This window comes from Protobothrops mucrosquamatus, unplaced genomic scaffold, assembly GCF_001527695.2.
Source record: "Protobothrops mucrosquamatus isolate PMUCROS unplaced genomic scaffold, P.Mucros_1.0 scaffold182, whole genome shotgun sequence".
NCBI classification, from domain to species: Eukaryota; Metazoa; Chordata; class Lepidosauria; order Squamata; family Viperidae; genus Protobothrops; species Protobothrops mucrosquamatus.
In genome coordinates, this window is record NW_015386541.1 from 398,826 (window position 1) to 421,631 (window position 22,806).

The 22,806-nt window shown below is 43.9% G+C and overlaps 1 protein-coding gene across 1 annotated transcript; it reads left to right on the plus strand.

Annotated features, from left to right (window-relative positions):
• The first annotated feature begins 1,332 nt into the window (after positions 1-1,332).
• On the plus strand, positions 1,333-15,436 carry LOC107285509 (myotubularin-related protein 9-like). The gene is made up of 11 exons (XM_015813704.2): positions 1,333-1,351; positions 2,506-2,723; positions 5,046-5,154; positions 6,477-6,602; positions 7,843-8,016; positions 9,557-9,774; positions 11,071-11,232; positions 11,388-11,529; positions 12,877-13,097; positions 13,698-13,840; positions 15,123-15,436. Exons 2-11 carry the CDS (start codon positions 2,527-2,529, stop codon positions 15,236-15,238), a joined length of 1,608 nt encoding a protein of 535 aa, XP_015669190.1. The 5' UTR covers positions 1,333-1,351; positions 2,506-2,526; the 3' UTR covers positions 15,239-15,436.
• The last annotated feature ends 7,370 nt before the right edge of the window (positions 15,437-22,806 follow it).

Consider the following 22,806-nt stretch of genomic DNA (forward strand, 5'->3'; position numbering starts at 1 on the left):
TGGAAGTCCACACGTCTTAACATCGGCAAGGCTGGACAATTTGTGGAACTGAAGTCCACAGGTCTTAAAACTGCCAAGGCTGGGAGTTCTGGGAGCTGAGGTCCACACATTTTAAAGTTGCTAAAGCTGGGTAAATACTAGGAGTTGAAGTCCACACCTCTTAATGTTGCCATGGTTGAGAAACACTGCAGTGGACAATAAAAAGAACAAATCATTCAATTGCAGATCAAACCAGTCAACTGCCCAGAAGCACAATTAAGAGAAGTAAAACATAAACATTGAGAGTACCCTGAGCAAGGGAAAAGTTACTGGAGAAGACCCTGATACTTGGAGAAATCAGAAGCTGTTAGAAAAGACAGAAGAAAAAGTGCATGAGCCAAGCAGACACTTCCAAGAACTCAGAGAACCATCTACTGGCAAACCACCCTAAAGAAATCATAGAATAACAGAGTTGGGAGGGACCTAAGAGGTCATCAGGTTCATCCTGCTGGATTGAGCCAGTCTTCCCCAACAGTAGGCCCTCCTTTCAGTTCTATGGCAGGGATCTGGGGGGGGGCACCAGGTGGAGAAAGCTGGTCTCGATGCACAACTTTTTAAAAATAATATAGGAGGGAAGGAGGGACGGGGGGACTTTTGTGGATATCTGTTTTTTCTGTCTGCCTTCTTGGGGATTATAATACTGGCAGATAATTTTTCTCTCTCTTTTTAATTTACTTTTGCACTAGAGCGCAGCCCTGTGCTTCTCCATGGAAATATCTGAGAATCAAGTGCCTTTTCCTCTCGCTCATGAAGCACTGTTCTGCACGTCCGTCTTGTTATCACGCAATAAAGCTCTCCCCCAGAGTTTCAATTCCTCCAGTGTTCCAGTAATTTCATGCCTCCCTTTTTTTCTCATCATCTGTTCTAGCAAACATGTTTATCACAGCGATGTTTTATCTGCTATCTTCACACATCTCTTCTAGTTCTTTAACAGTGGGAAAAAAATAAACTGAAAACAAAACAAATTACAGCCGGGCTACCTTAAGCGACACATCCTCTTTCTCCCTTTCTCGCTCTCTCTTTCTCCCTCCCTGCTCAGCCTCTCCCCCTCTCAGTGCTGTGCAGTTCCTGTTCTACCCTTTCACAATATAAGATCCAGCTTGAGCTCCCAGCAACACAACAAACAGCAGTTGCAAGGTTTCTGCACAACTGTCCTTTGCCAATATCGGCTGGCTGGCTGGCTGGCTGGCTGGGGCATGAACAGAGGGACCGATCTCTGTTCCCTGCGGCCTTTGCCACTAGGTGGGGGATCCTGTTTCCAAGATCCTTTTGCAGGTCCCAGGAGAGATCCAGTTCCCCATTCAGCTCTCAGGTAAGGGAAGTGGACGCTCCCAGCTTTTTTGGCTTTCTCCCAACACTAATTCGGTCCAGAGGAATACTTCCGTGCTGGGAAACAGGATTCTTTTATTGAAAAGTTCCTGCCAACCTCTCAAAGCTGTGCGACTACATTCAGCAAAGTTTAGTTGCACCAGATGGTTTGTTACTAGCTGAAGGGCAGTTCCTGGTCTGCCTGGACTGAAGTGGGGTCATTATAAACAGAACGGAGCTCACTTTTGCAGATCTGGCAGACGCTGTGGTCCACCCCGAAGTTGACAGAATGCTTCATTTGGGTTGCCAGTTTTTCACCCTGGTCTTATAACAGCAACTTTTAACCACAGTGAGCTGTGCTGTTTATAGTGTTGGCCTGTTCCTTCCTTACTATTCAGATCAAAAATTCTCCTCTCCAAGTGCAATCCAAGTGTTGGTTAAAGGCACAACATTAGGATCACTGTCTTTCTCCTGGTCAGTTGGCAACAGCCACTAATGTTGGCCAGAAAGCAGAAAGGGTTAAGAAATCTCTTGCTGTTTCTGCTGCTTGAGTAGGACTGGAGAGGGGATGGAGACAGGAAGGCCCCCTGGGTTTGTGGGCTTGCAGAATGCTGAATTGTGAGCCCGTTTGGCCTAATAATCAAGGTGCTGGCCTAGAAGCCAGAAGACTATAAGTTCTACTGCCATCTTAGGCGTGAAAGCCATCTGGGTGACTTTGGGCCAGTCACTCCCTCTCAGCCCAACCCACCTCACAAACCTCAGTCTCCCCTTTGAAGCATGACCCTCTACTCACTCTTGACCTGGAAAGTGTAGGCATCTCTTTATCAAGCAGATCTCTCTGATTATATTATCCATTCATTTACAGACATAATATATTGGTAGTCCTCGACTTGGAACCGTTCATTTTTTTTTAAACACTTCTGGGATTTGCTTAATGAACACAGCAAAAAAGGTTGTAAAATCAGGCATGACTCACTTACCACCTTACTTAGCCACAGAAGTTCCTGTCCCAGTTGTGGTCATCGGCCGACATGACCCTGTCTTGAAGGACCAGAAAGCCTTTTCCCCCCATCCTTCCTGAAACGCCCTTCCTCATCTTTCTTCCTAATCTTCCAGGTTCTCCTGAAATAGCTTTCTCCTTCACCGTCACATTTGCAGGACGCTCCGCCACCCCCCACCATGGAATTTGCCGAGCTGATCAAAACCACCAAGGTAGACGATGTGGTTCTCTCGTGCCCAGGACTCCAGCCCATCCGAGGGACCCTGGCCATCACCAGCCACCATTTACTGTTTTCATCCCAGGCAGAAGGGAGTGAGGAACACAGAACAACGGAGTTGTGGCTTCTTATTCGCAATGTGGATGCCATTGAAAAAAGGTGAATAGCTTTGCCTGGCATTGCTGAGCTTCTCGTCATGGTTCCTCTCCGCCACCCCAACCCCAGTTTGTGGACTTCATCTCCCAGAATTCCCCAGCTACCATGGGGAATTCTGGAGTTGACGTCCATAGATTCTAAGTTGTTAAGGTTGAGAAATACTGGTCTGGGCAAATGTAGCCTAACAGAGTTTACAGTAAACTGCACTATGAAACGTCACTGATTCATCTTGAACAGTTAAAAGAATCTTTGCTTGCTGCTTTGAAGAAGAAACCAAACTAATCTGCCATTGCAGTTTTAAACTCTCTCATTTGCAGTCTAGACCACATGGGTGAACTATTCAGACCCAAACGAAGGAGATTTGCCCACCCCAATATTATCACACACTCTTGAGGGGTTCTTTCAAGGGTTCTATCAAGTTCCTTCACACTCAAGGTGACATGGTTCTGAAAGAAGTAGCTTTTCAAAGAACTTTGAGGCTTATTTACCTTAAAGAATCCTTTATTTGGCTACATAGCTTCGGCACGAACAATAAAAAACCAAAAACTGAACCTCCCACCCCCCAAGCACCCGTAACAACACATAACTCACTCCTTCATTTTACAGTCATCAATCATATGCTCCAATTAGTTTGAAGTGTGAATTGCTCCCTCCCTATTTCTCCTGTTACGCTGACCTTGGCTGTGCTATGCTGAGATATTCTTATGATTAGCTGGCATACTTTCCCACCTACTAGGCTAGTATTGTCTGCTTTAACTCTAGAAGTGATATGTGGGCTAAGTAAAACATGTTTGCTTCTTCACATATGGCAAGCAAGAACATCCAATGTTAGCAGACTTGACACAAGGATGGTGAGATCAGAAGCAAAGATCTTCAGGTCAGGGCAAGGAGGCCAAATATCCTGCATCGGCTGGCTTGGGCTGGGGATCGGGTGGTGGGAGTGAAACTAAGTGCTTTTCTTACTCTCATTGCTGATGGGTTAGTTTTGTTCTCTGCTGAAGCTCCATCTTGCACCCTTTTGCTCCTGAGCTCTTCAAAAGGCAGCCCAACGTGGGTTTAAGAGGCGACATTTTTCTGCAACGCTTGGGAAGAAGCACCACCTGCTCAGAATGTTCACTGAGGGGGGGGCTGCAGAAGAGACCAAAAGAAACAAGGGATCTTACACCTTCCTGGGGGGCCTGGGAGAACATGGCCAAGGCAAAATTGGGGTGGTCCACGTCCCCCCTGAGTGGCAGAGTGGAAGAGGGAGGGCACTGAAGTTGGCAGCAGGGGTTCTCCATCTCAGTGCCAATTAACCTCTGCATTTCGGGCACGATGCTAACCTTTCTCCTTTCCTTCCTGTGACTCTCAGCATTCAGAATTTAAGCTGGTATCAAAACTCCTGGACTAACGGCTCGCTGCCAGAGAACAGGTTTGCCTTAACCCTTTTCACACCGCAAGGCATGCAAGCAAGCAAGCGAGGTGACAGGCTGGTGCGCGTCATCGACGTTCGGCTTCCGCAGCTGCACAGTCGGGGAGGGGGAACCCATCGTCCCAGGTCTTGCTTCAGTGTTGCCCAGACAGGTGAAGAATGACCTCTCAGCCATCCTGATGTCCTTTTTCTACCTGCTGGAAAGCGAGGCCAGGACAGTTTGATGGAGGGAAGTAGGGAGAACTGGCAACAGGCACCATAATCAGAAATCCAGCTTCTTGCCAGATGTAGCCCGGATTTTGCTATTATATGAATTGCCGGCATATTTTTAAGCATGCACAGAGTGCTTATTTCTTGGCCTTGCACCTCCTTTCCATAGGCAGTTCAGATATTGTCTTCTAAATACATGCCGGTTGCCAAACGACCAAAGTTTGATCCCATGACCATGCGCGCGCTGCAACGATCTTATTTTTTTCAGTACTGTTGTAACTCTGAGCAGTCGCCAGATGAACAGTTGTAAACTGAGGGCTATCTGTAGATTTCAAATAGTAGTGAGATTTAGGATGGATTGAGGAAGGATTGAGGTGGGGTCAAGGACTGGCAGTGATGTGAGTCATGTAACCAGCATCAGTTGCGTCAGTTGTATGATGCACACGGTATTGTGGGAGGCCATGACAGCTTCGCTGCCCTCTGCTTCTCTCTCTTTCTGGGTTAATGAGTTGCTCACTTCCTGCTCATCTGCAAGACCATCTTTCGGATTGTGGCTGGTGGGCTGGGAAGCCAAGGCCTCCATCGTTGGTGCTGCTCCTCCCTTGCCACAAACGTGAGGTTCTTTCTGCTTGCAAACTGCCGGAAGTTGCCTGTGGCCTCCTGCAAGGCAGCTCACACGGTCTGTTTCCCCCCTCTTCCCACAGGCTGGCCAACGCCTCTGGCACCATCACTCTCAAATGCAAAGACCTGAAAATTCTGCAGTTGGAAATCCCTGGAATGGCAGAGTGCCTGAACATTGCCAGCTCCATTGAGGTAAGGTGAGCCTGTCCTGATTTTGGCAGAACCCAGCTGCTGCCAGATCATGGGAAGAGGAACAGTCCCTAAACATGTGCTGAGTGCCTGTCCTGATTAATGGGAGGGTGAAGTTTAGGACCAAGGACACCTGGTTCCCACCTACACTATCCTCAGCCACAAAATCTCCAATCCGATTTTAGCCTGTTCTTGTAGGTTGTGCAAATTGAGCCAGTGCTTCATCCAGGATGTATCTTGACATACATTTTCTTTTCTTTTTCTTTCTTTCTTTTTCTTTCTTTTTCTTTCTTTTCTTGTTTTTCTTCTTTTTCTTTCTTTTCTTCTTTCTTCTTTCTTTCCTTTTGCTCTTTCTTTTCTTGTTTTTCTTTTTCTTTCTCTCTTTTCTTGTTTTTCTTTTCTTTTTCTTTTTTCTTTTTCTTCTTTCTATTTCTTTTTTCTTTTCTTTTTCTTCTTTTTTTCTTTTTCTTCTTTTTTTCTTTTTCTTTCTTTTGTTTTCTTTCTTTCTTTCTTTCTTTCTTTCTTTCTTTCTACTATACTGTTCTGCAGTTGTGGGAAGCAGTTATAACCAGATATTAAAACTATCCTGTACCCATCAGCCCCTTCCCCTGGTTAAACTCATGCCCAAACTCAGCCAAGATGCTTCCAAATGTTGCAGCTTTAAGGATAAAGGAGGAAAAGGAGAAGCGAATGAGGAAGGAGGAGGAGGAGAAGAAGTTTTCCCAAGGCCTTGTCTCTTGCTGTTCAACCCTTCTTTTCAATCATAACAGGGAAGTCCTACCCCTCCCCATGCTCTCCATTTCCTGTTGATTCATTTTGCGTAGGAAAGAAGAGGGAGGGTTGCAAAAGAAGTAAGAAGCCGATGGGTGGCACAGAAGCCTTGTGGTGCTTGGCAGTTTGGCCAACCCAACCTCAGCTGTTGCGTTGAGTTCTCACCAGGGGCTTAGCTGGGGCTCTTTCCTCCAGTTCCCTATGGGGGATGAAACTGGCTTCAGGCCCACCTGTGCGGGGTGAGCCCCAGAAGCCCCAGTTTCTCACACACAGGTAAAAAGTGCTTGAAGAAGCTGAGATCTGCTTGGTTCAAAGTCTTGCAGACCAGGTGCCGTTGTGACTTTCAATAGTTGCTAAAGGAATGGCTGTTAAGTTGAAGACTTCCTGAGTGTCTGAGCTTTAAGGATCAAGAGCAGCAATGCTGGCTGGGCTATTTGGAGAGTTGAAGTCCACACATCTTAAAATGGCTTGAGCTTGGCTAAGCGACACTTCCAAGATGGAGAACGTCATGTGTACCTGTTGCTAACCATGCTGGGCCAACCATGTTCCCACAGGCCCTTTCTTCTCTGGAATCGGTGATGATGACGTACCCCTTCTTCTACAGACCCCAAAACACAATGCTGGGCACTGGGTGGCTGACGCACATTACCGAGCAGTATTACAAGCAGATTGCAACTGACGTGAGTAGAGAGGCCGATAATCTTCATGAGAAGCAAAGGTCCCTCTCTGAGCATGGGCTACTGGGCTGGCAGAACTGACAGCTGGACCAGGGCATTTTGTGGCCTGGTGCCAAGGAGATTGCATGTTATTGATAACAAATATCTATTAAAACTTTTTTTAAAAATTTTTTTTAAAGGACTTAACAAGTTGTTCTACTATCTCTGCTGTATCAGAAGTTGAAAATGAGGCCGTAATTGTAGATATTGCCATTGAGTTACATCTAATAGATATTTGTCTTTTAGCGTGGAATACAGGTAGACCTCAACTTACAACTGATCACTTACCCAACTGTTTGAAGTTCCAATGGATTTACTTGGGGGGGGGGGTTACTTACGATCTGGTTTTGAAGTCGACAGTTGCCCCCCCTTGTGGTGACATGACCATACCTCAGGAACTGAGCAACCGGGCCACAATTTACGGCCATTTATAATGTCCCGCAGTCACATGACCACGGTTTACGATGGTTTTGCCGAAAACCAGTATTTATTATTATTATTATTATTATTATTATTATTATTATTATTATTATTATTATTATTATTTATTGAATTTATATACCGCCCTATCTCCCTTACGGGACTCAGGGCGGTGAACAGGCAATAATAAAAACGATTTACCACACTCATAGTAAAATATTGGTTCGTTTAATGACTACAGTATCCTCTTAATGACCACATATTCACTTAATAAGGAAGGTCATAAAATTGGGTCTGTCACGTGACAGACAGACCCACTTTATATCCATCACGAGTTACATGGGGCAGGCTCCATTATGGTCATAACCTGAGGACTACCTGTATGACAAAACTTTATCCTCATCATCTGTCAGTTGGTTGAAAGTCTACACTGTATCCCTGCTCCGACCCAATTTTTCCAGGTCACCACTTTTTTCCCCAATATCAAAGCTGGGTTTTAAAGTCAATGCAATTATTTCCCTCTGTTTTTGTGTGTGGGCGTGTCTGTGTTGTCCATAGGTATCAACAACCCTTTGCACCAACCTGGCTCCTTCACCCTCCACCCCATAACTAAGCCAACAGCTTCTTCCCCAAATCTGGACCTATTAAAATGCAGTCAGGTCAACAGATATCATCTGCCAGGATAGACGTTCAGCAAGAAGACTGTATATTGGAGGCAAACAGCCTCACCATCACCAGAGCTTGACCTGGCTCTTCAAACACCTTCATTCTTCATCCCTTCCAGACAGGGGCCTGGAGGCTGAGTTCCATCAATGCAGACTTTGGAGTCTGTCCCAGTTATCCACCAGTTGTGATCGTACCGGCGAGACTGGATGATGGAGCCCTTCAGAAGAGCGCCCGATTCCGTCAGGGGAGGCGATTCCCAGTTCTCAGCTACTATCACAAAAAAAATGGGACGGTGGGTCNAAAAGTTGGGAGGGGAGGTGCTGCTCTACTGCAGTGTTTCTTAAACTTGGCAGTTTGATGATGTGTGGACTTCAACTCCCAGAATTCCCCAAACCTTCAAGTTGTCAAGGCTTAGAAACACTAGCAACAGCCATCTTCTCCAACCTGCAGCTCTTGCAATGCTTAGAAACTGCCAGCACTCATATCGTCCAAGGAGGGCACCAGGTAGGAGAAGACAGAGATGCCCTCCAGTGGCCACCTTCTGTACCAGGAGATGCTGGGAACTGAACCAGGCAGCTTTGGCACACCCAATGGATACTCTAAACAGGCCCGTGTCACTTCACCAATCTGTACAGAATTATTTCATAGAAATAGGATAAAAAGGTTGGAAGGAACCTTGGGGGTCTTCTAGTCCAAGCAGGAGACCCTCTACCATTCCAGACAAATGGCTATCCAGTCTCTTCTTGAAAACATCCAGTGATGGAGCACCCATAATTTCTGGATGGAAGTTGCCCCACTGATTAATAGTTCTCACTCAAGAAATTTCTCCTTAGTTCTAGGTTGGATCTCTCTTTGATGATCTTCCACCTATTATTTCTTGTCCTGCCCTCTGGTGCCCTTTGGAGAATAGGTCAACTCTCTCTTTGACAGCTCTTCAAATACTGGAAGACTGCTATCATATCACCCCTAAGCCTTGTCTTTGATAGGCTAGCCCAGGGGTAGGCAACCTTGGCTCTTTTATGAGTCGTGGACTTCAACTCCCAGAATTCCTGAGCCAGCATGGCTCAGCATGGAAACCTCTCCCTTTCCCCTCAGCATGGCTGGCTCAGGAATTCTGGGAGTTGAAGTCCACGAGACATAAAAGAGCCAAGGTTGCCTACCCCTGGGCTAGACATACCTAGCTCCCTTAACCACTCAAGGTGTGGTTTAACCTCCAGACCCCTTTTCATCTTCACTAGCCCCATCAAAAGGAATTTGAGCATCACCAAGCAGACAGCGGGCAAAAACAGAACCAAGCACTGCTTAGGAACTGAGAATTCAGAAATAAATGACTTTATCACTGTCATTAATCAGTACAACAAGAATGTAAAAATGTCTTTCGTTTGCCCCAGAAGGGGAACTTTCAGAATTTCGCTTTTTCAGACCGATATGCAGAAACTTAGCCCTTATTCAAAATTCATAGTTCTCCAACTTTTGCAACACAGGTCAGCAATATTGTCATTTTAGGAAATATATCATCACGGAAAGTCAGCTTTCAAAAACCAAAAAGCTGTGTGAAATGTTCTACAATAGAAAAAAAAAACGGTTTGCAAAAACTGGGCGTGAAACAGACTTACAAACAAAAATTCTTACGTTAAGGAAAGCATATATCCCAAAATACGTTCCATTTCAGGATGAGCTTTTCAAAAAAAAGATTGAGCTTAAGGAGATGTACTTGACCAATGGCCACAAGGTGACCTTGGGAGAACCCCAAATCGATCCATTTGCACCCCTCCCAGGAGTCTCCCTCCCTTTTACTCTCCTCCATCCATCTCCATCCTTTGCTCGTGCAGGCGATGCTTCGCAGCAGCCAGCCCCTCGTGGGGCCCAACCGGAAACGCTGCTATGAGGATGAGCTGCTCTTGACCACCATCCTAGAGGGCGGGGAACGTGGCTTCATCCTGGACACCAGGTCGCTGCAGGCCGCAAAGCAGGCCCGGGTGATGGGGGGCGGCCTGGAGCACCGAAGCTGCTACCGTGGCTGGAAGAGGCTGCACCGCGCTCTAGAGAGGTAAGCCCCTCTATCTATCTGTGCCCCAACTGTCCATGATGGGAAGGTATTAAAAAGAAGCCCCAGGCAGGGCACATCTGAATAATATGCTGAACGCACTATGGAAGCCTCTTATCCCCTTTTAAAACAGACTTATGTAATGCTTTCAGCGTATCATGACCAGGAAAAAGCAAAATTAAAACAACAACACAGGGAGCTCTCAACAAAGATGGGCACTGGTCAAAAGATATCCCGGGAATTCCTTTACCTCGGTGTGACCCATGCCTCTGATGCCTAAGCAGGGTGAACCAGCTTAAAAATGATTCCTTCCTCAATTAAGTCAAGGATGATCTGTGAAAAACTGGTACCGAGGTTAAGAATTATTGAATAATATCTTTCCCAGTCAGCCCTGAAATCTTCCAGAAACAGTGAGAATTGTAGAGGGCAGCAGGTTAATATTTAGTACTGTCCCTGATTAATTAATTTATTATTATTATTATTAAAGTTGGAAGGGACCTTGGAGGTCATCTAGTCCAACCCCCTGCTCAGGCAGGAAACTCTATACCATTTTAGACAAATGGCTGTCCAGTCTCTTCTTAAAAACCTCCAGTGTTGGAGCATTCACCGCTTTTGAAGGCACTGGTTAATTGTTCTAACTGTCAGGAAGTTCCTCCTTAGTTCTAGGTTGCTTCTCTCCTTGATGAGTTTCCATCCGTTGCTTCTTGTCCTGCCTTCAGGTGCTTTGGAGAATAGCTTGACTGCCTTTTCTTTGGGGCAGCCCCTGAGATATTGGAAGACTGCCATCATGTCCCCCCTCGTCCTTCTCTTCGTTAGACTAGACATACCCAATTCCAGCAACCATTCCTCATATGTTTTAGCCTTCAGTCCCCTGATCATCTTTGTTGCTCTTCTCTGTACTCTTTCTAGAGTCTCAACATCTTTTTTACATCGTGGTGACCAAAACTGGATGCAGTATTCCAAGTGTGGCCTTACCAAGGCATTGTAAAGTAGTATTAATACTTCACATGATCTTGATTCTATCCCTCTGTTAATGTAGCCTAGCACTGTATTGGCCTTTTTGGCAGCTGCAGCACAATTATGGGATTCTTCTCCATTATTTCATATATATTTTCCTATCGAGAAAGACAGGCAGATGTGAAAGCTTAAACCAGCCTCCCCTATTAACAGTAACTCGCTTTCTCCAGCCATACAAGCCTGGTCCACGGGAATGGCCCCTGATTATGAGCTGCAGGACTCTCTGACCAAGTCAGTTCTCTCTTCTCCTTCTCCTTTTTCTTCTCTCTCCCCACCTCTCAGGGGTCGCTCCCTCCAGGAAAGCTTCATCAAGTTGGTGGAAGCCTGCAATGACCCTTCTCCTCACATGGACCGCTGGCTGAGCAGGCTGGAAGCCTCCAAGTGGTTGTCCCACGTCAAGGAAGCCTTGAATGCTGCCTGCCTGGCAGCCCAGTGCCTGGAAAGGTAGCATTGCATTTGGTCCTTCCCCCGGAAAGGCTCTGGAGAGGAGCCCCCAGGAGACGCTGTTGGGACACGTCCCCTCTGCACCCCAACTTTTCAGGATGGGCTAATGCCAGGGAGGAGGTCGTGTAACCAGAAACTGTTGTGTCTTGCTCCAGAGAGGAGGCTTGTGTCCTGGTGCACGGAGCCGAAGGGAAGGACGCCACCTTGTTGGTGACGGCTCTTGCCCAAGTTATCCTGGATCCAGCCTGCAGGACGTTGGCCGGCTTCCAGGGACTGCTGGAGCGGGAATGGATACAGGTACTAGCAGGAGGCAGTTCAAAGGGGATTGGCATGCTGGCTGGGGAATTCTGGGAAATGAGATCCACACTTCTTAAAATTGCCCTAGGTGGAAAACAAGAAAGTGTACCTTGTTCTTTTTTTATCTCAATCGTTCCTAGTAGTAATACAGATAGAATTTCAAAATTGGAAGCGATTGTAATTCTTTCTAAGCACAGGCATGGCGTATTTATGTTATACATTACTCATCAGATTCTAGTCTGATGTGTGCTGCAGCTGCCAAAAAGGCCAACACAGTGCTGGGCTGCATTAACAGAGGGATAGAATCAAGATCATGTGAAGTATTAATACCACTTTACAATGCCTTAGTAAGGCCACACTTGGAATATGGCATCCAGTTTTGGTCACCACGATGTAAAAAAGATGTTGAGACTCTAGAAAGAGTACAGAGAAGAGCAACAAAGATGATTAGGGGACTGGAGGCTAAAACATATGAGGAACGGTTGCTGGAATTGGGGATGTCTAGTTTAATGAAGAGAAGGACCAGGGGGGGACATGATAGCAGGGTTCCAGTATCTCAGGGGCTGCCACAAAGAAGAGGGAGTCAAGCTTTCATCCAAGGCGCCTGAAGGCAGGACAAGAAGCAACGGATGGAAAATAGTCAAGGAGAGAAGCAACCTAGAACTCAGGAGAAACTTCCTGACAATGAGAACAATTACCCAGTGGAACAACCTGCCTCCAGAAGTGGTGAATGCTCCAACACTGGAAGTTTTCAAGAAGAGACTGGACAGCCATTTGTCTGAAAGGGTATAGGGTTTCCTGCCTGAGCAGGGGGTTGGACTAGATGACCTCCAAGGTCCCTTCCAACTTTTTTATTATTATTATTATTATTATTATTATTATTATTATTATTATTATTATTATTATTATTATTATTATTATTATTAGTCAGCATGCAAAATGGAAGTTAAGGATTCCTTAACCATGGCTTAGTGCGGTGTGATAACACAGCCACTGAATTATCATCATCAAGCCAGCGTAGGGAGCCTCCGGCCGTCCAGATGTGGACTTCCATTGTCCCAAGCCTTAAAGTTGTAATTTAGAAACTTCTGCAGCAGCTCGGACTCCACCTCTCATCCCACACAGAAAAACAGGCTGATATGACACAGGTGTACCTTTGATCATAAGGAGGAACAGTTTAATGCTTACCAATATTTATGGGGTTCTTTGATTGACTTCGTTGAGCTTTGATTCTTGTTGGAAGCCCTGTCTCCTGCCCTTCCCTCTCTCTGGACGTTACTGGTAGAAGCACGAAGAAGCAGAAAATTCCTTTTCTGCTTCTAGCTGCCAACCTTTTTGCTTTTCCAGGCCGGGCACCCCTTCCAGCTCCGTTGCGCCCATTCTGCCTACGCGCACGCCCGGCTCAAGCAGGAAGCGCCTACTTTCCTCCTCTTCCTCGACTGCGTCTGGCAACTGGGGCGCCAGTTCCCCTTCTCGCTGGCATTCAATGAGCATCTCCTGCTGGCACTCTTTGAGCATTGCTACGCCTCTCCCTATGGCACCTTCTTGGGCAACAACGAGAAAGAAAGGTAAAGCAAGAGCAGGCCATGGAGGGGGCAGAGCAGGGTTGAGGGTGCCAGCAGCCTAGGAGAGCAGGGTGAACTAAGATTATTCAAAGACTCCCACCGAGGGCTGGGAATTTTCTGCCTCCAGTCTTGAAAGACAACAGAGGGATCATAAAAGTGGGAGGGTTGGTTCCAACTACTTTTATGAGTGCTGTTGTAACGTTGAAGGGTTGCTAAACAAATGGCTGCAAGTTGAGGAGTACCTAGAATTCTTTCATGCTTTCCAACAACCCCCGTTTGAATCAAGTTGTGCCCTCAAGAGGGGAGGGACACCTCAAAGCTACAAGAAAGGAACAGAGTCTAAAAATGTTAGATTGCGTTTGCTTCTGTCAAGTCTTCCCCAAACATCCCACTGCAATTTTTGGGGAGCATCCGTTCCCCTGTATCGGATTAAAGTTGTGTTCCTTCCCTAACATGGCGGGCTCCTGGTTGGATGTGGTGATCGGAAAGCTGGCTAGGGACTTCTGGGAACTAAAGTGCACACATCTTCAAGTTGCCCAGGCTGAGAAACAGCGCTCCAGGCCCACCCAAGGAGGGACTAAAATACTACTGACTTCCCTGCAGGAGGTTGTGTGACGTGAGGGGGAAGACCCACTGCCTCTGGCCCTGGATAAACCGTGTGGAGAAGTATCTGAATCCCCTTTACCTGTACAACCCCCTGGTCATTTGGCCCTCCGTGGAGCCACAGAGCGTGGTGCTCTGGCAAGGTAAATTCCTTTTATCATGTGAAGTACAAACTCACACTTTCGAACAAAGCACTCACGTGCCAGCAACTGTAATTTGGTTGAAATTAAGCCTTCCAGATTTCAGAGTTTTATAGGCCAATCTTGGTGATAAGTCTGGAAGTTGACTCCTGGCAACTGGACTTATTTTCTTGTTGGTTTGAAATATTGCGCTCTCCATCCAAATATTGCGCTCTCCATCAGTCAGAGCATTGTTGGCACTTAAGCAGCGAAACATCTCAAACCAACAAGAAAATAAGTCTTACCTTTACCTGGATGACTAAGAATCTTCGTTATGCTTTGCTCAGGTTGATACAATAATTCCACTGTCAATGCTATAGAAATCACTTAGGAGGGCTGGAAGAGATCTGCACATATGCACTGCAGAATTTTGTTCAGGGATCCCTGTGTCAATAGGGATCAGAACATTTGTTATTAAGCAAGACATTGTGTGATCACAATTTGTGGCCTTCCATGCTGGCTCCCCTGCTCTGCTAGTCAGAAGTTGTCTGGGAAGCTCACAGGTGGTGATTACATGATCCCAGAACACTGCAGCTATCATAAATATATGCCAGTTGCCAAGCACCCAAACCACGATTATGCGATTGTAGGAGTACAAAACCAAATTGTGATTATGTGACTGCAGTGTCACAATATTCCTCAGTGCAAAAACCAGTCGTAACTTTTTCCAACACCTTCGTAACTTCAAATGTCACCAAGTGAATGGGTATAAGTCAAGGACTACCTGTAATACAGCCTTACTAAAACCTAACTGTTTCAAAAAATTTCCGCTGCCTGAATATCGGCAAATTTCCAAATCACATCTGATGAATAGAAACTAAAACCTCGCCCACCTATCCACTTTGCTGCTCATTTCCTTTATGTGCTTTTAAGATATAGATGTAAGAAACAAGCCTATCAATTTTTCTGAATCCTGGATCTTCAGAGGACTAAAGTTCTCTAGATCCAGATTGGAGAGTGAGAATTTCAATCTACTGCTAAATATATTTGCAAACTTGCAGATTGGAAGGATGTCTAAATACTCTGAGCACCTTAAATATAAAAGCAGGATGAGCCTGTTCCATTTAGCAGCCCCGGTTTTTCTGGGGTTATTATGAAAGACGTAGCTGTCCCCCTAGATGTTGGGGTTGGAAGCTAAGTGAGCCTATTGGCTAATGTTCTTTATAAAGAGTTGCTGCAAAGATATAAAAGATGACTGTTTGTTCTCGTGAAAGAGATGGATAACTGGCCATTATTCTCTATGCAGGTTTATTTCTCCGCTGGGTCCGTTCGTCCCAACATCTTGATGAAGCTTGGGCAGAAATTCAGCAAATAGCCACAAATAGCCAAACCTACTCACAACAGTTGCACAGAGCAATGTGAAAGTAGACTGCAACACCCCTTTTTAGATGAAGGAATCAAAGAATTAGCTGGTAAAGGTCACCCCAAAAGAGGAGCGCTGAAAACAGAGGGAGGGTGCTGACACAGAGCCACCAAGGAGAAAAATGAGCTCTTCATCTGTGGCACAAAGAACTCTGCGAACATGTAGATGTATTTCCCAAACCTATTTTTTTAACTATTACAAATAAAATACAGCTCTTTAAATCCACGTTTCAGATCAAAGAAATCCAGAACACAAGATCAATCTTCCTGGTAACGAGTCATCTGAATGCTCATATGTAGCCACCCCAACTTGGAGCCAATAGCTACGTTTAGACAATAAAGTTGGCATGGCTAAGCTTTTAAAATGTTAACATTAGTCAAACCTAAACCAGTGCTGGATGGGGAATTCTGGGCGTTGAAAGTCTACACAATCTAAAGTTGCTAAGGTTGAAAAATGCTGCTCTACTCCAATAAACTGATCCAATAACCTCACAATATATTGTAAAACCTGGTGTATGTCTAACCTGGGCTTTACTTAACAGAACTGTCAATATGGAAACCCCTAATGATTATAACACTGAATCCTGAAGCCAACAAATCATACACACGATGGAAATAGTAACAGTAAATCTACTTGTACCTAGCTAACACATTCATACGTATTTCTTTTCATTTTTGTAAAGGAAGAATTTATTATCTCTGTCTCATGTTATAAATATGACAACGGGAGCTGTTCCAAGAATGTACAAGTAAAGAGATTCTCCCACAGAGAACCAGCAGCTCCAGCAGATCACCCTTTGCTTCTTGCCCTTAAGCATTGCTCAAGACAAGCCAGATCTCTGTCCTGATGGAACTGCAAAGACCAACGAAGCATCGGAGGACAAGGAAGCAGCACTCAAGCTTCAAACTCAAATTCAAAGTATTGGGGGTCAAAGTAATGGATGCGGACGTAGCCATCCTCTCCGCCACTGCTGTAACTAGAAGCAGAAGAAAAGGAGTGAAATTCCTGATGCTCTTGGTCCTCGTCTTGATGAAGGAGGCATCACTGCTTCAGACAGGAAGGCGGTGCAGAGAGTGGTGAGAATGACCAAAAAGATCATTGGCAGTTCCCTCCCTCCCATCCAGGACATAGCACAGAAGCGCTGCTTGAGCAGGGTCCGTAAGATTATCTGGGACACTACACATCCTCTTCACGACCTGTTTTCCTTGTTACTTTCTGGGAGGGGGCTTCGTGGTATCCAAAGCAGAACATCTAGATTCAGCCAGAGTTTCATTCCATACAGCATTAACCTTGCGAACTCTCAAGCTTCCTCCTTCCGTTATATATTCAAGATGGACAATATTTAATATTTATTTGCTACGTATATGTAGGGTTGTGGGTCTATACATATGTTGTTCATAGTATGTTTAGATGTGTGTCATGTATGGGTTTCACTTTGAGAGCGGGCAACTAAATTTCATTTTTGATGTGTGCCATTGTGCCCACAGTATAAAAATGACAATAAAGGTTATCTTATCTTATCTTAAATGTATTCTTTCAAAAGGAAATTTCTGACCCTCCTAAAAGTTTTTTGCAGGCTGAGAAAGAATGGCACTCCAAAAAGGAGAAATTGAGAACTTATTTAGAACCAAAGACAGCTGGAAGGTTCCAGGCAGGAAAAAGATGACCTCTTTTTTCCTCCTTGAAAGAATGTCAATAGGGTCAAAGGACCCTATTAATTGTATTCTGCTGTCATGAACCCCTTGGAAGGAGAACTCATATAAAATCAGTTAATCATAAAAGCAGAGAGGTAGGAATCCTGTTGGGAAACACCCAGGTGGGTGGGTGGGAAGTCTTAAGTGGGGAATTAGCCTTAAATGGGGAATTGTGCAACCTCAAGACAACTGACTCCTCCTAAGCTCCCTCAAGCCTTATCTATCTTTTCCCAGGGCAAGATAGGCAGTCTAGGGAGATTCCTGGCTAATAGGCAGAATTTAATAAAGTAGTTAGCTTCAACACTACATACGTGGCTCTAGTTGCTTATGCCTGACAAATCCCCTTGCATTGCACATAGATATTTTTTTTACAACATTGCTTACTTTGGCAGTTTTGTAATATTTCCAACTACAGAAAAGGTGGTAAGAATTTGGTTACCTTCAGGGGATACATAAAAAGGAAGACAAAACCAGACATTTATGTTACAGAGTAGGATTTAATCCATACCTGGATTAGCAACACATGGATGTTGTTGGGAAAATACCTTCCCAAACATGATTGTAATATGCCTGGTCTCTCCATAAAGACAGTCGGACAGGGGTCTTACCTCTGAATGCTAAAAAGTTTTGGCAAAGGGCATTTTTTTCTCATCCCGTGCAATTAGGATAGTTTATTTGCTTGATATTGCTCTGGTGCATAACATGGATCTTCTATCATATTGTTGCTTTTTTTAAATCTTCTTTATTATTCAAACCATGTTTACCTTGTTTGCAGTCCCAACGGCTCTAAAAGTGGTGTATGAATATTGCAGATCTAAAAGACATGATATTGTCTGGTGCAAACAATCAGGACCATCGATTAGGTTGCAGCATAGAAGATTTAGTCAAGCCTATAGACAAAAATCTGATCAACTAAAACTTCAACACTAAACTGGAGTACAATAAGGGTCAATGGACTTCAGGAGGGGTTGGACTGGGAGCACTTGTGGGAATGCAATGACTCTAAGTTGATGGTGCGTTTAACTCCGCTTGCGCATCTGTGCCTGTTCCTCTCCTTCAGATATGCAGAGAAAAGGTATGAGAAAGAAGAAAAGAATAATTGTATCCATACAACTTCTACCTGACTTGTCTCACTCACACCATTAGCAGGCAGTTGGAAATTAGCAGGAAATGCTCAGGCTGGATGCTAATAGAAGGACATGTTTTCCCTAAACAGAAAAAGATTATTTCTCAGCACCAACCAATTAAACCTCAGGGTATATATCTTTGCCTAAGTAAAATCCTTGCAACGTTATACAATATGATCACGTTGTTCTGCGTTTTTGCCAAAGATTTCCTTAAAATCACCAATGGGTGCCACTTATCTTTCCCTAGATTGCAGGATATATTAAAGCTGCAAAGACTGTACATAAAAGCCTGATTTTCAATCTGTAAATAGCTTGTAATTTGGGATAAAGCATGTTATTACCTACATCAAAGCTTCTGCTTAGTTGCCTGCTTGAGATATCAATTAAGGAAAGTGTCTGGTGAAGGCACATGAAACAAATAGAAACTAAACTCATAACTCAGATCACCTGTAGATTTCAGAGACACCATCAATGAAACTATGATATGCTACTACATCTCCCACCACACCCCATGATCTCTGTTTTTGCAGTGGCCAAAAAGAAAAGATTAGCATTTTCATCAATTGCTATAGCATCCCTTTTGCAGATTATGTGCCATCAAATCAGTGTTCACATATAATTTGATCCTGGTTAGTTGTGCCTCTAGTGTTAGGTACAAAAGACTAGGTCCATACATTCAGTTAGGATTGTTAAAAGTCTATGCACAGGATCTTCTCAATTAACTGCCAGCACCTAGTTAGAGTTAGATAAGGGTCAATGGCACTCAAGAACAGCTGGACATAGTTCACTTGTGACTATGTATGAATTCTAGGCTAATCCCCTTTTTTACCCCACCCCCAGGTTCTGCCATTCCTGCTCCAATGAAAACTGTTCAGCCATCCATCTTGGCTCTCCAACATTAAAGTTCAAAAAATTTCTATCCTGCTATAGACAAGTAGATAGATGGACAAATATTTCTAATAGCTTCCATATTTAAAAAAAAAAAGCTTGGGTTTCATAACATTCTTTGCCAGACCATTTGTGGCAAGACTGAAGCCGTACTCTTCTTTATCTGACTAAATCCTCAACACCACCACCCCATTAGACTGCAGCACGAGAACATAAAAAGTTTCTCTTCATGCTTTTTTAAAAAGATAGTTGTAAAATAAAGCTGGGGAGGAAAATGAAAAGACACTTAGAAGTAGCACAATTGTATTTCATCATAGCAAACTATCTTGTTTGTTCTTTTTCCCCAACTACAAATACATATCAGAGAATTGATTTGTGGTGGTTATGCTGACTTTTATAGAATCCAAGGTTTTGTAGGTGTGGGTGTCAGTGAATATAAGAGATGTCTGTCTAACCATAGTGAAAACAAAGATGGGAACGTTTGCCTCAGAAGTGAATTTTGAAAATTCCACAAAAAGGCATATCTCAAACAAGCTGCATGTCTCAGGCAGACTGGCCCAAAAGAAAAGACTGCAATTCCTGTCACAACAAAAGAACTTATTCCTGTTAGCAATAATACTTCATAAGAGAGCAAAGGATATAATGTGGAAAGACTGAAGACCCTAGAGATGTTTTTCTGTGATTGGTCAATAATATTGACTTTGTTCTCTTTCTTCTAAAGAGAAAAGTGAAGAAAAAAATATTTTTATCTGTTCAAATAATTCTTGGAGACTGACTGGACAAGGGCCTGAGTATTTCTCAGCAAGGATTTTCAAAAGTGGTTTGCCACTTTGCCTCCTGCCTAGGGCAGAGAGAGAAGGTCTTGCCCAAGGTCACCCAGCTGGCTTTGAGCCTAAGGCAAGACTAGAACTCGTGGTCTCCCAGTTTCTGCCCTGATGCCTTAACCACTACACCAAAACTGACTCTGAAAAAAAAATAGGAGGAAGCAAATTTAATAACAGGCTTTCAAGCAAAATGAAACTGTTTCTCAACCAAAATTAGAAGAAAAGCAATGCCCCCTAAGCAACTTTGAGAAGGCAATTACATTAATTAAGTGGTGCTAAACAAATCTTTTTCTTCAAGCAGGGGTCCTCTTGATCTTGCATTGAAACCGGGTCTCATTTTCCAACCAGGTTGCTCACCAGATGTGTTAGAATAAGCTAAATATGCATTACACTTACAATTGGGTGAGAAGCAGTAGGCATCATAGCTCAGCATTTCTTGTGAGCACCAGGTGGAAGAAGGAAGGAAGGAAGGAAGGAAGGATAATTTTTTTCACACGTTTTAAGAAGGAGGGACAAATCTAACATAGTAGCAAGAGGCTGCCTCTTGCCTCCAAAATAAGCTAATATACAGATTAAATTTCCTTTAAATTGAACTTGGCCCCTAGTGGCTTCAGGGACATACCCTGCCATTTTCTTGGCAAGAGTAGAAAGACTTGCTAATGACTTTTTCTGGGATGTATTCTGACTCCCCAACCCAGCCTACAGCCGGGTAATGTCCCAACCAAAAACAAACCAGGCACAGCCCTACTTAGTATCTGAAGTCAGATATAGTCAATCATACTGCTGATCAAATCCATAAGACTTTAAAAACAGTCCAACCTACAGCCTGAAATTCCCAGATAATGTCCCATCCAATAACAAACCAGGCACAGCCCTGCTTAGTGTCTGAAGTCAGATAAAGTCAGCCATACTGCTGATCAAATCCATAAGACTTTAAAAACAAATGTGGAAGACAGCCATCTCTCTTGTGCCAAGGGTCCCCCTCAAGACAGGATTTTGCTAAACAGCCCTTCCAAGCCCAGCTCTGAAATCTTCCTTGATTTTCGCTCTCATTTGAGCCATGCAACCATAGTCGCCTTGGTCTCATCACTTCCTGTCTTCTTCTGACTGGCAGTCATTCAAGCAAAGCTCAGGGTTTGCTGTTTGCAATGCGCAAGGTATGTTGCTGTTTACAAATGTGATTTGCACATCCTTTTATGTGCAACTGTTGTATTCTCGGCAACATGTTCTTTCATCATGATTGTTAATAACAAGACGTGAATACAAGCACTGCCTGCCGCTCCCTGGGTCTGCCTGCAAATTGGTGGCTCAGATAGGGAAATTTCTACCAGGGGCCTTAAACAATTTCCTTGTGTGTCTGGTTATATTTATTCATCCTGAGCTACCCTAAGCCAAACAAACATGCTAAAATAGCTCTCAGCAGGCTTGGTTTCAAAAATATTCATATATAGCAAAGATGGTGATGGATACAGACTAAAGAAGCACCCTGCGTAGAGAAATGTAAATAAAACATTGATTGGCAAGGCAAATACTTCCTAGCTTCACTGCACATAGGATTAAAATTGGAAATGAGTCTAAGGCGTCCATTGCATCTTCCCGGGCTCTCCTTCCATTCAGGGTCTAGAGAGCCAACATTAAAATGATGTCGGAAGCTAAAAGAAAATGTCAAACTGTCAAGAGAGAAAGAAGGGAATGGAGAAACAAGTCAGATGGTAGGACCTCATCTGAATAAAGATCTTTATAGTTGGTCCTCGACTTAGGACCACAATTGAGCCCAACATTTCTGTTGCTAAGTAAGGCAGTTGTTAAATGAATTTTATGACATTTTCACTCCGCCCCCAGGTTCTGCCATCCCTTCTCTTACATCAGGGGTTCCCAACTGGGGGTGCGAGATGATATTCCAGGGGGTGCAAAAACTTGGGTTTTCAAAATTATAGTGTATATGCATTATTTTGAACTTTTTGTAAGGGGTGCAAGAATATATCAGAAGCTTTCTAGGGGTGGGGGTATAGAAAAGGTTGGGAACCACTGTCCTACATCAAGGGAAATTGGATGGCAGAGAAGCAGAGAAGATCAAGAAGAATATAGTGAGTGAAAGGTACAATTCAAGATTTTGAAAAAAGGCAAAAGGAAATAGCTAAACTGGAAAAAGATCATTTCCTCAGATCTTTCTGCAGTTGAAAGAGAGATGGCATTGTGTTTCATACTGAGCCCATAGATGCCAGCTTGATTTACAAGTGATCTACTGAAATGTAATATTACAAAAGCAGCCGGCCCAGTTTAATAATATTCGAACTGATATGACAAGCAAATGAAGCTGGACTTTATATGCATATATGTGTAATATGTAGTTGAGCCCCGGGCTTTGTAGAACAGAGATTGAAAGAGAAATGAAACCTCTTAATAAAACAAGACTAAGCACCAACCAGAGATTGCCAGAAATCAAGGGGTCACTGTCCATGCACATTTGGGAGTCACAAGTACTGCAAGAAACCAAGAAGGAATGCTCCCTGAACCTCTAATGGAGTATATTGCTTATAAATTCCTGAGCTCTCACATGCTTCGCTCTGATTCAGTGCAACTGGGAAATTTTTCTTTTAGCAGAGCAAGGAAACATGTTGAAAGATGCAAGAAGCAGAAAAAAGAGGCATGTATGATGATGTTCACATGCACACAAACGTAACCCCCCCCCCCAAAAAAAAACCACCTTTACTGATTCCGCACAAATCACAGAAGGGTAAATGGTATTATTCTCAATTATTATCAATGTCAGGAAAAAATCATTATAAGTCTGGCAAAAAAGAAAGAGGAAATTGAAGCCTGTTTATCTAAACTGGGGGGAGGGGATAAATAGTATCAGCTTCATTTGCATTCCAAGAGTGCCATCTAGTGGTTAGTGTGAAACAGAAGATGTAGGTTGAGGAAGAAAGTGATTTGCAAAGCTTTTTATAAAAGTAACCTGTAAACATTTGCTTGTTTGTTTGTTTATGTTAATGTTCGTGGGAAGAATTGTTTGCAAACCCAGTCTTGATGG

Bases quoted from the DNA above. Each gene is read 5' to 3' on its own strand.
- LOC107285509 (XM_015813704.2), top strand. From the start codon at position 2,527: ATGGAATTTGCCGAGCTGATCAAAACCACCAAGGTAGACGATGTGGTT. The intron at 5,155-6,476 runs GTAAGGTGAGCC...ATGTTCCCACAG, and splicing joins ACATTGCCAGCTCCATTGAG to GCCCTTTCTTCTCTGGAATC. The intron at 9,775-11,070 runs GTAAGCCCCTCT...CCCACCTCTCAG, and splicing joins CTGCACCGCGCTCTAGAGAG to GGGTCGCTCCCTCCAGGAAA.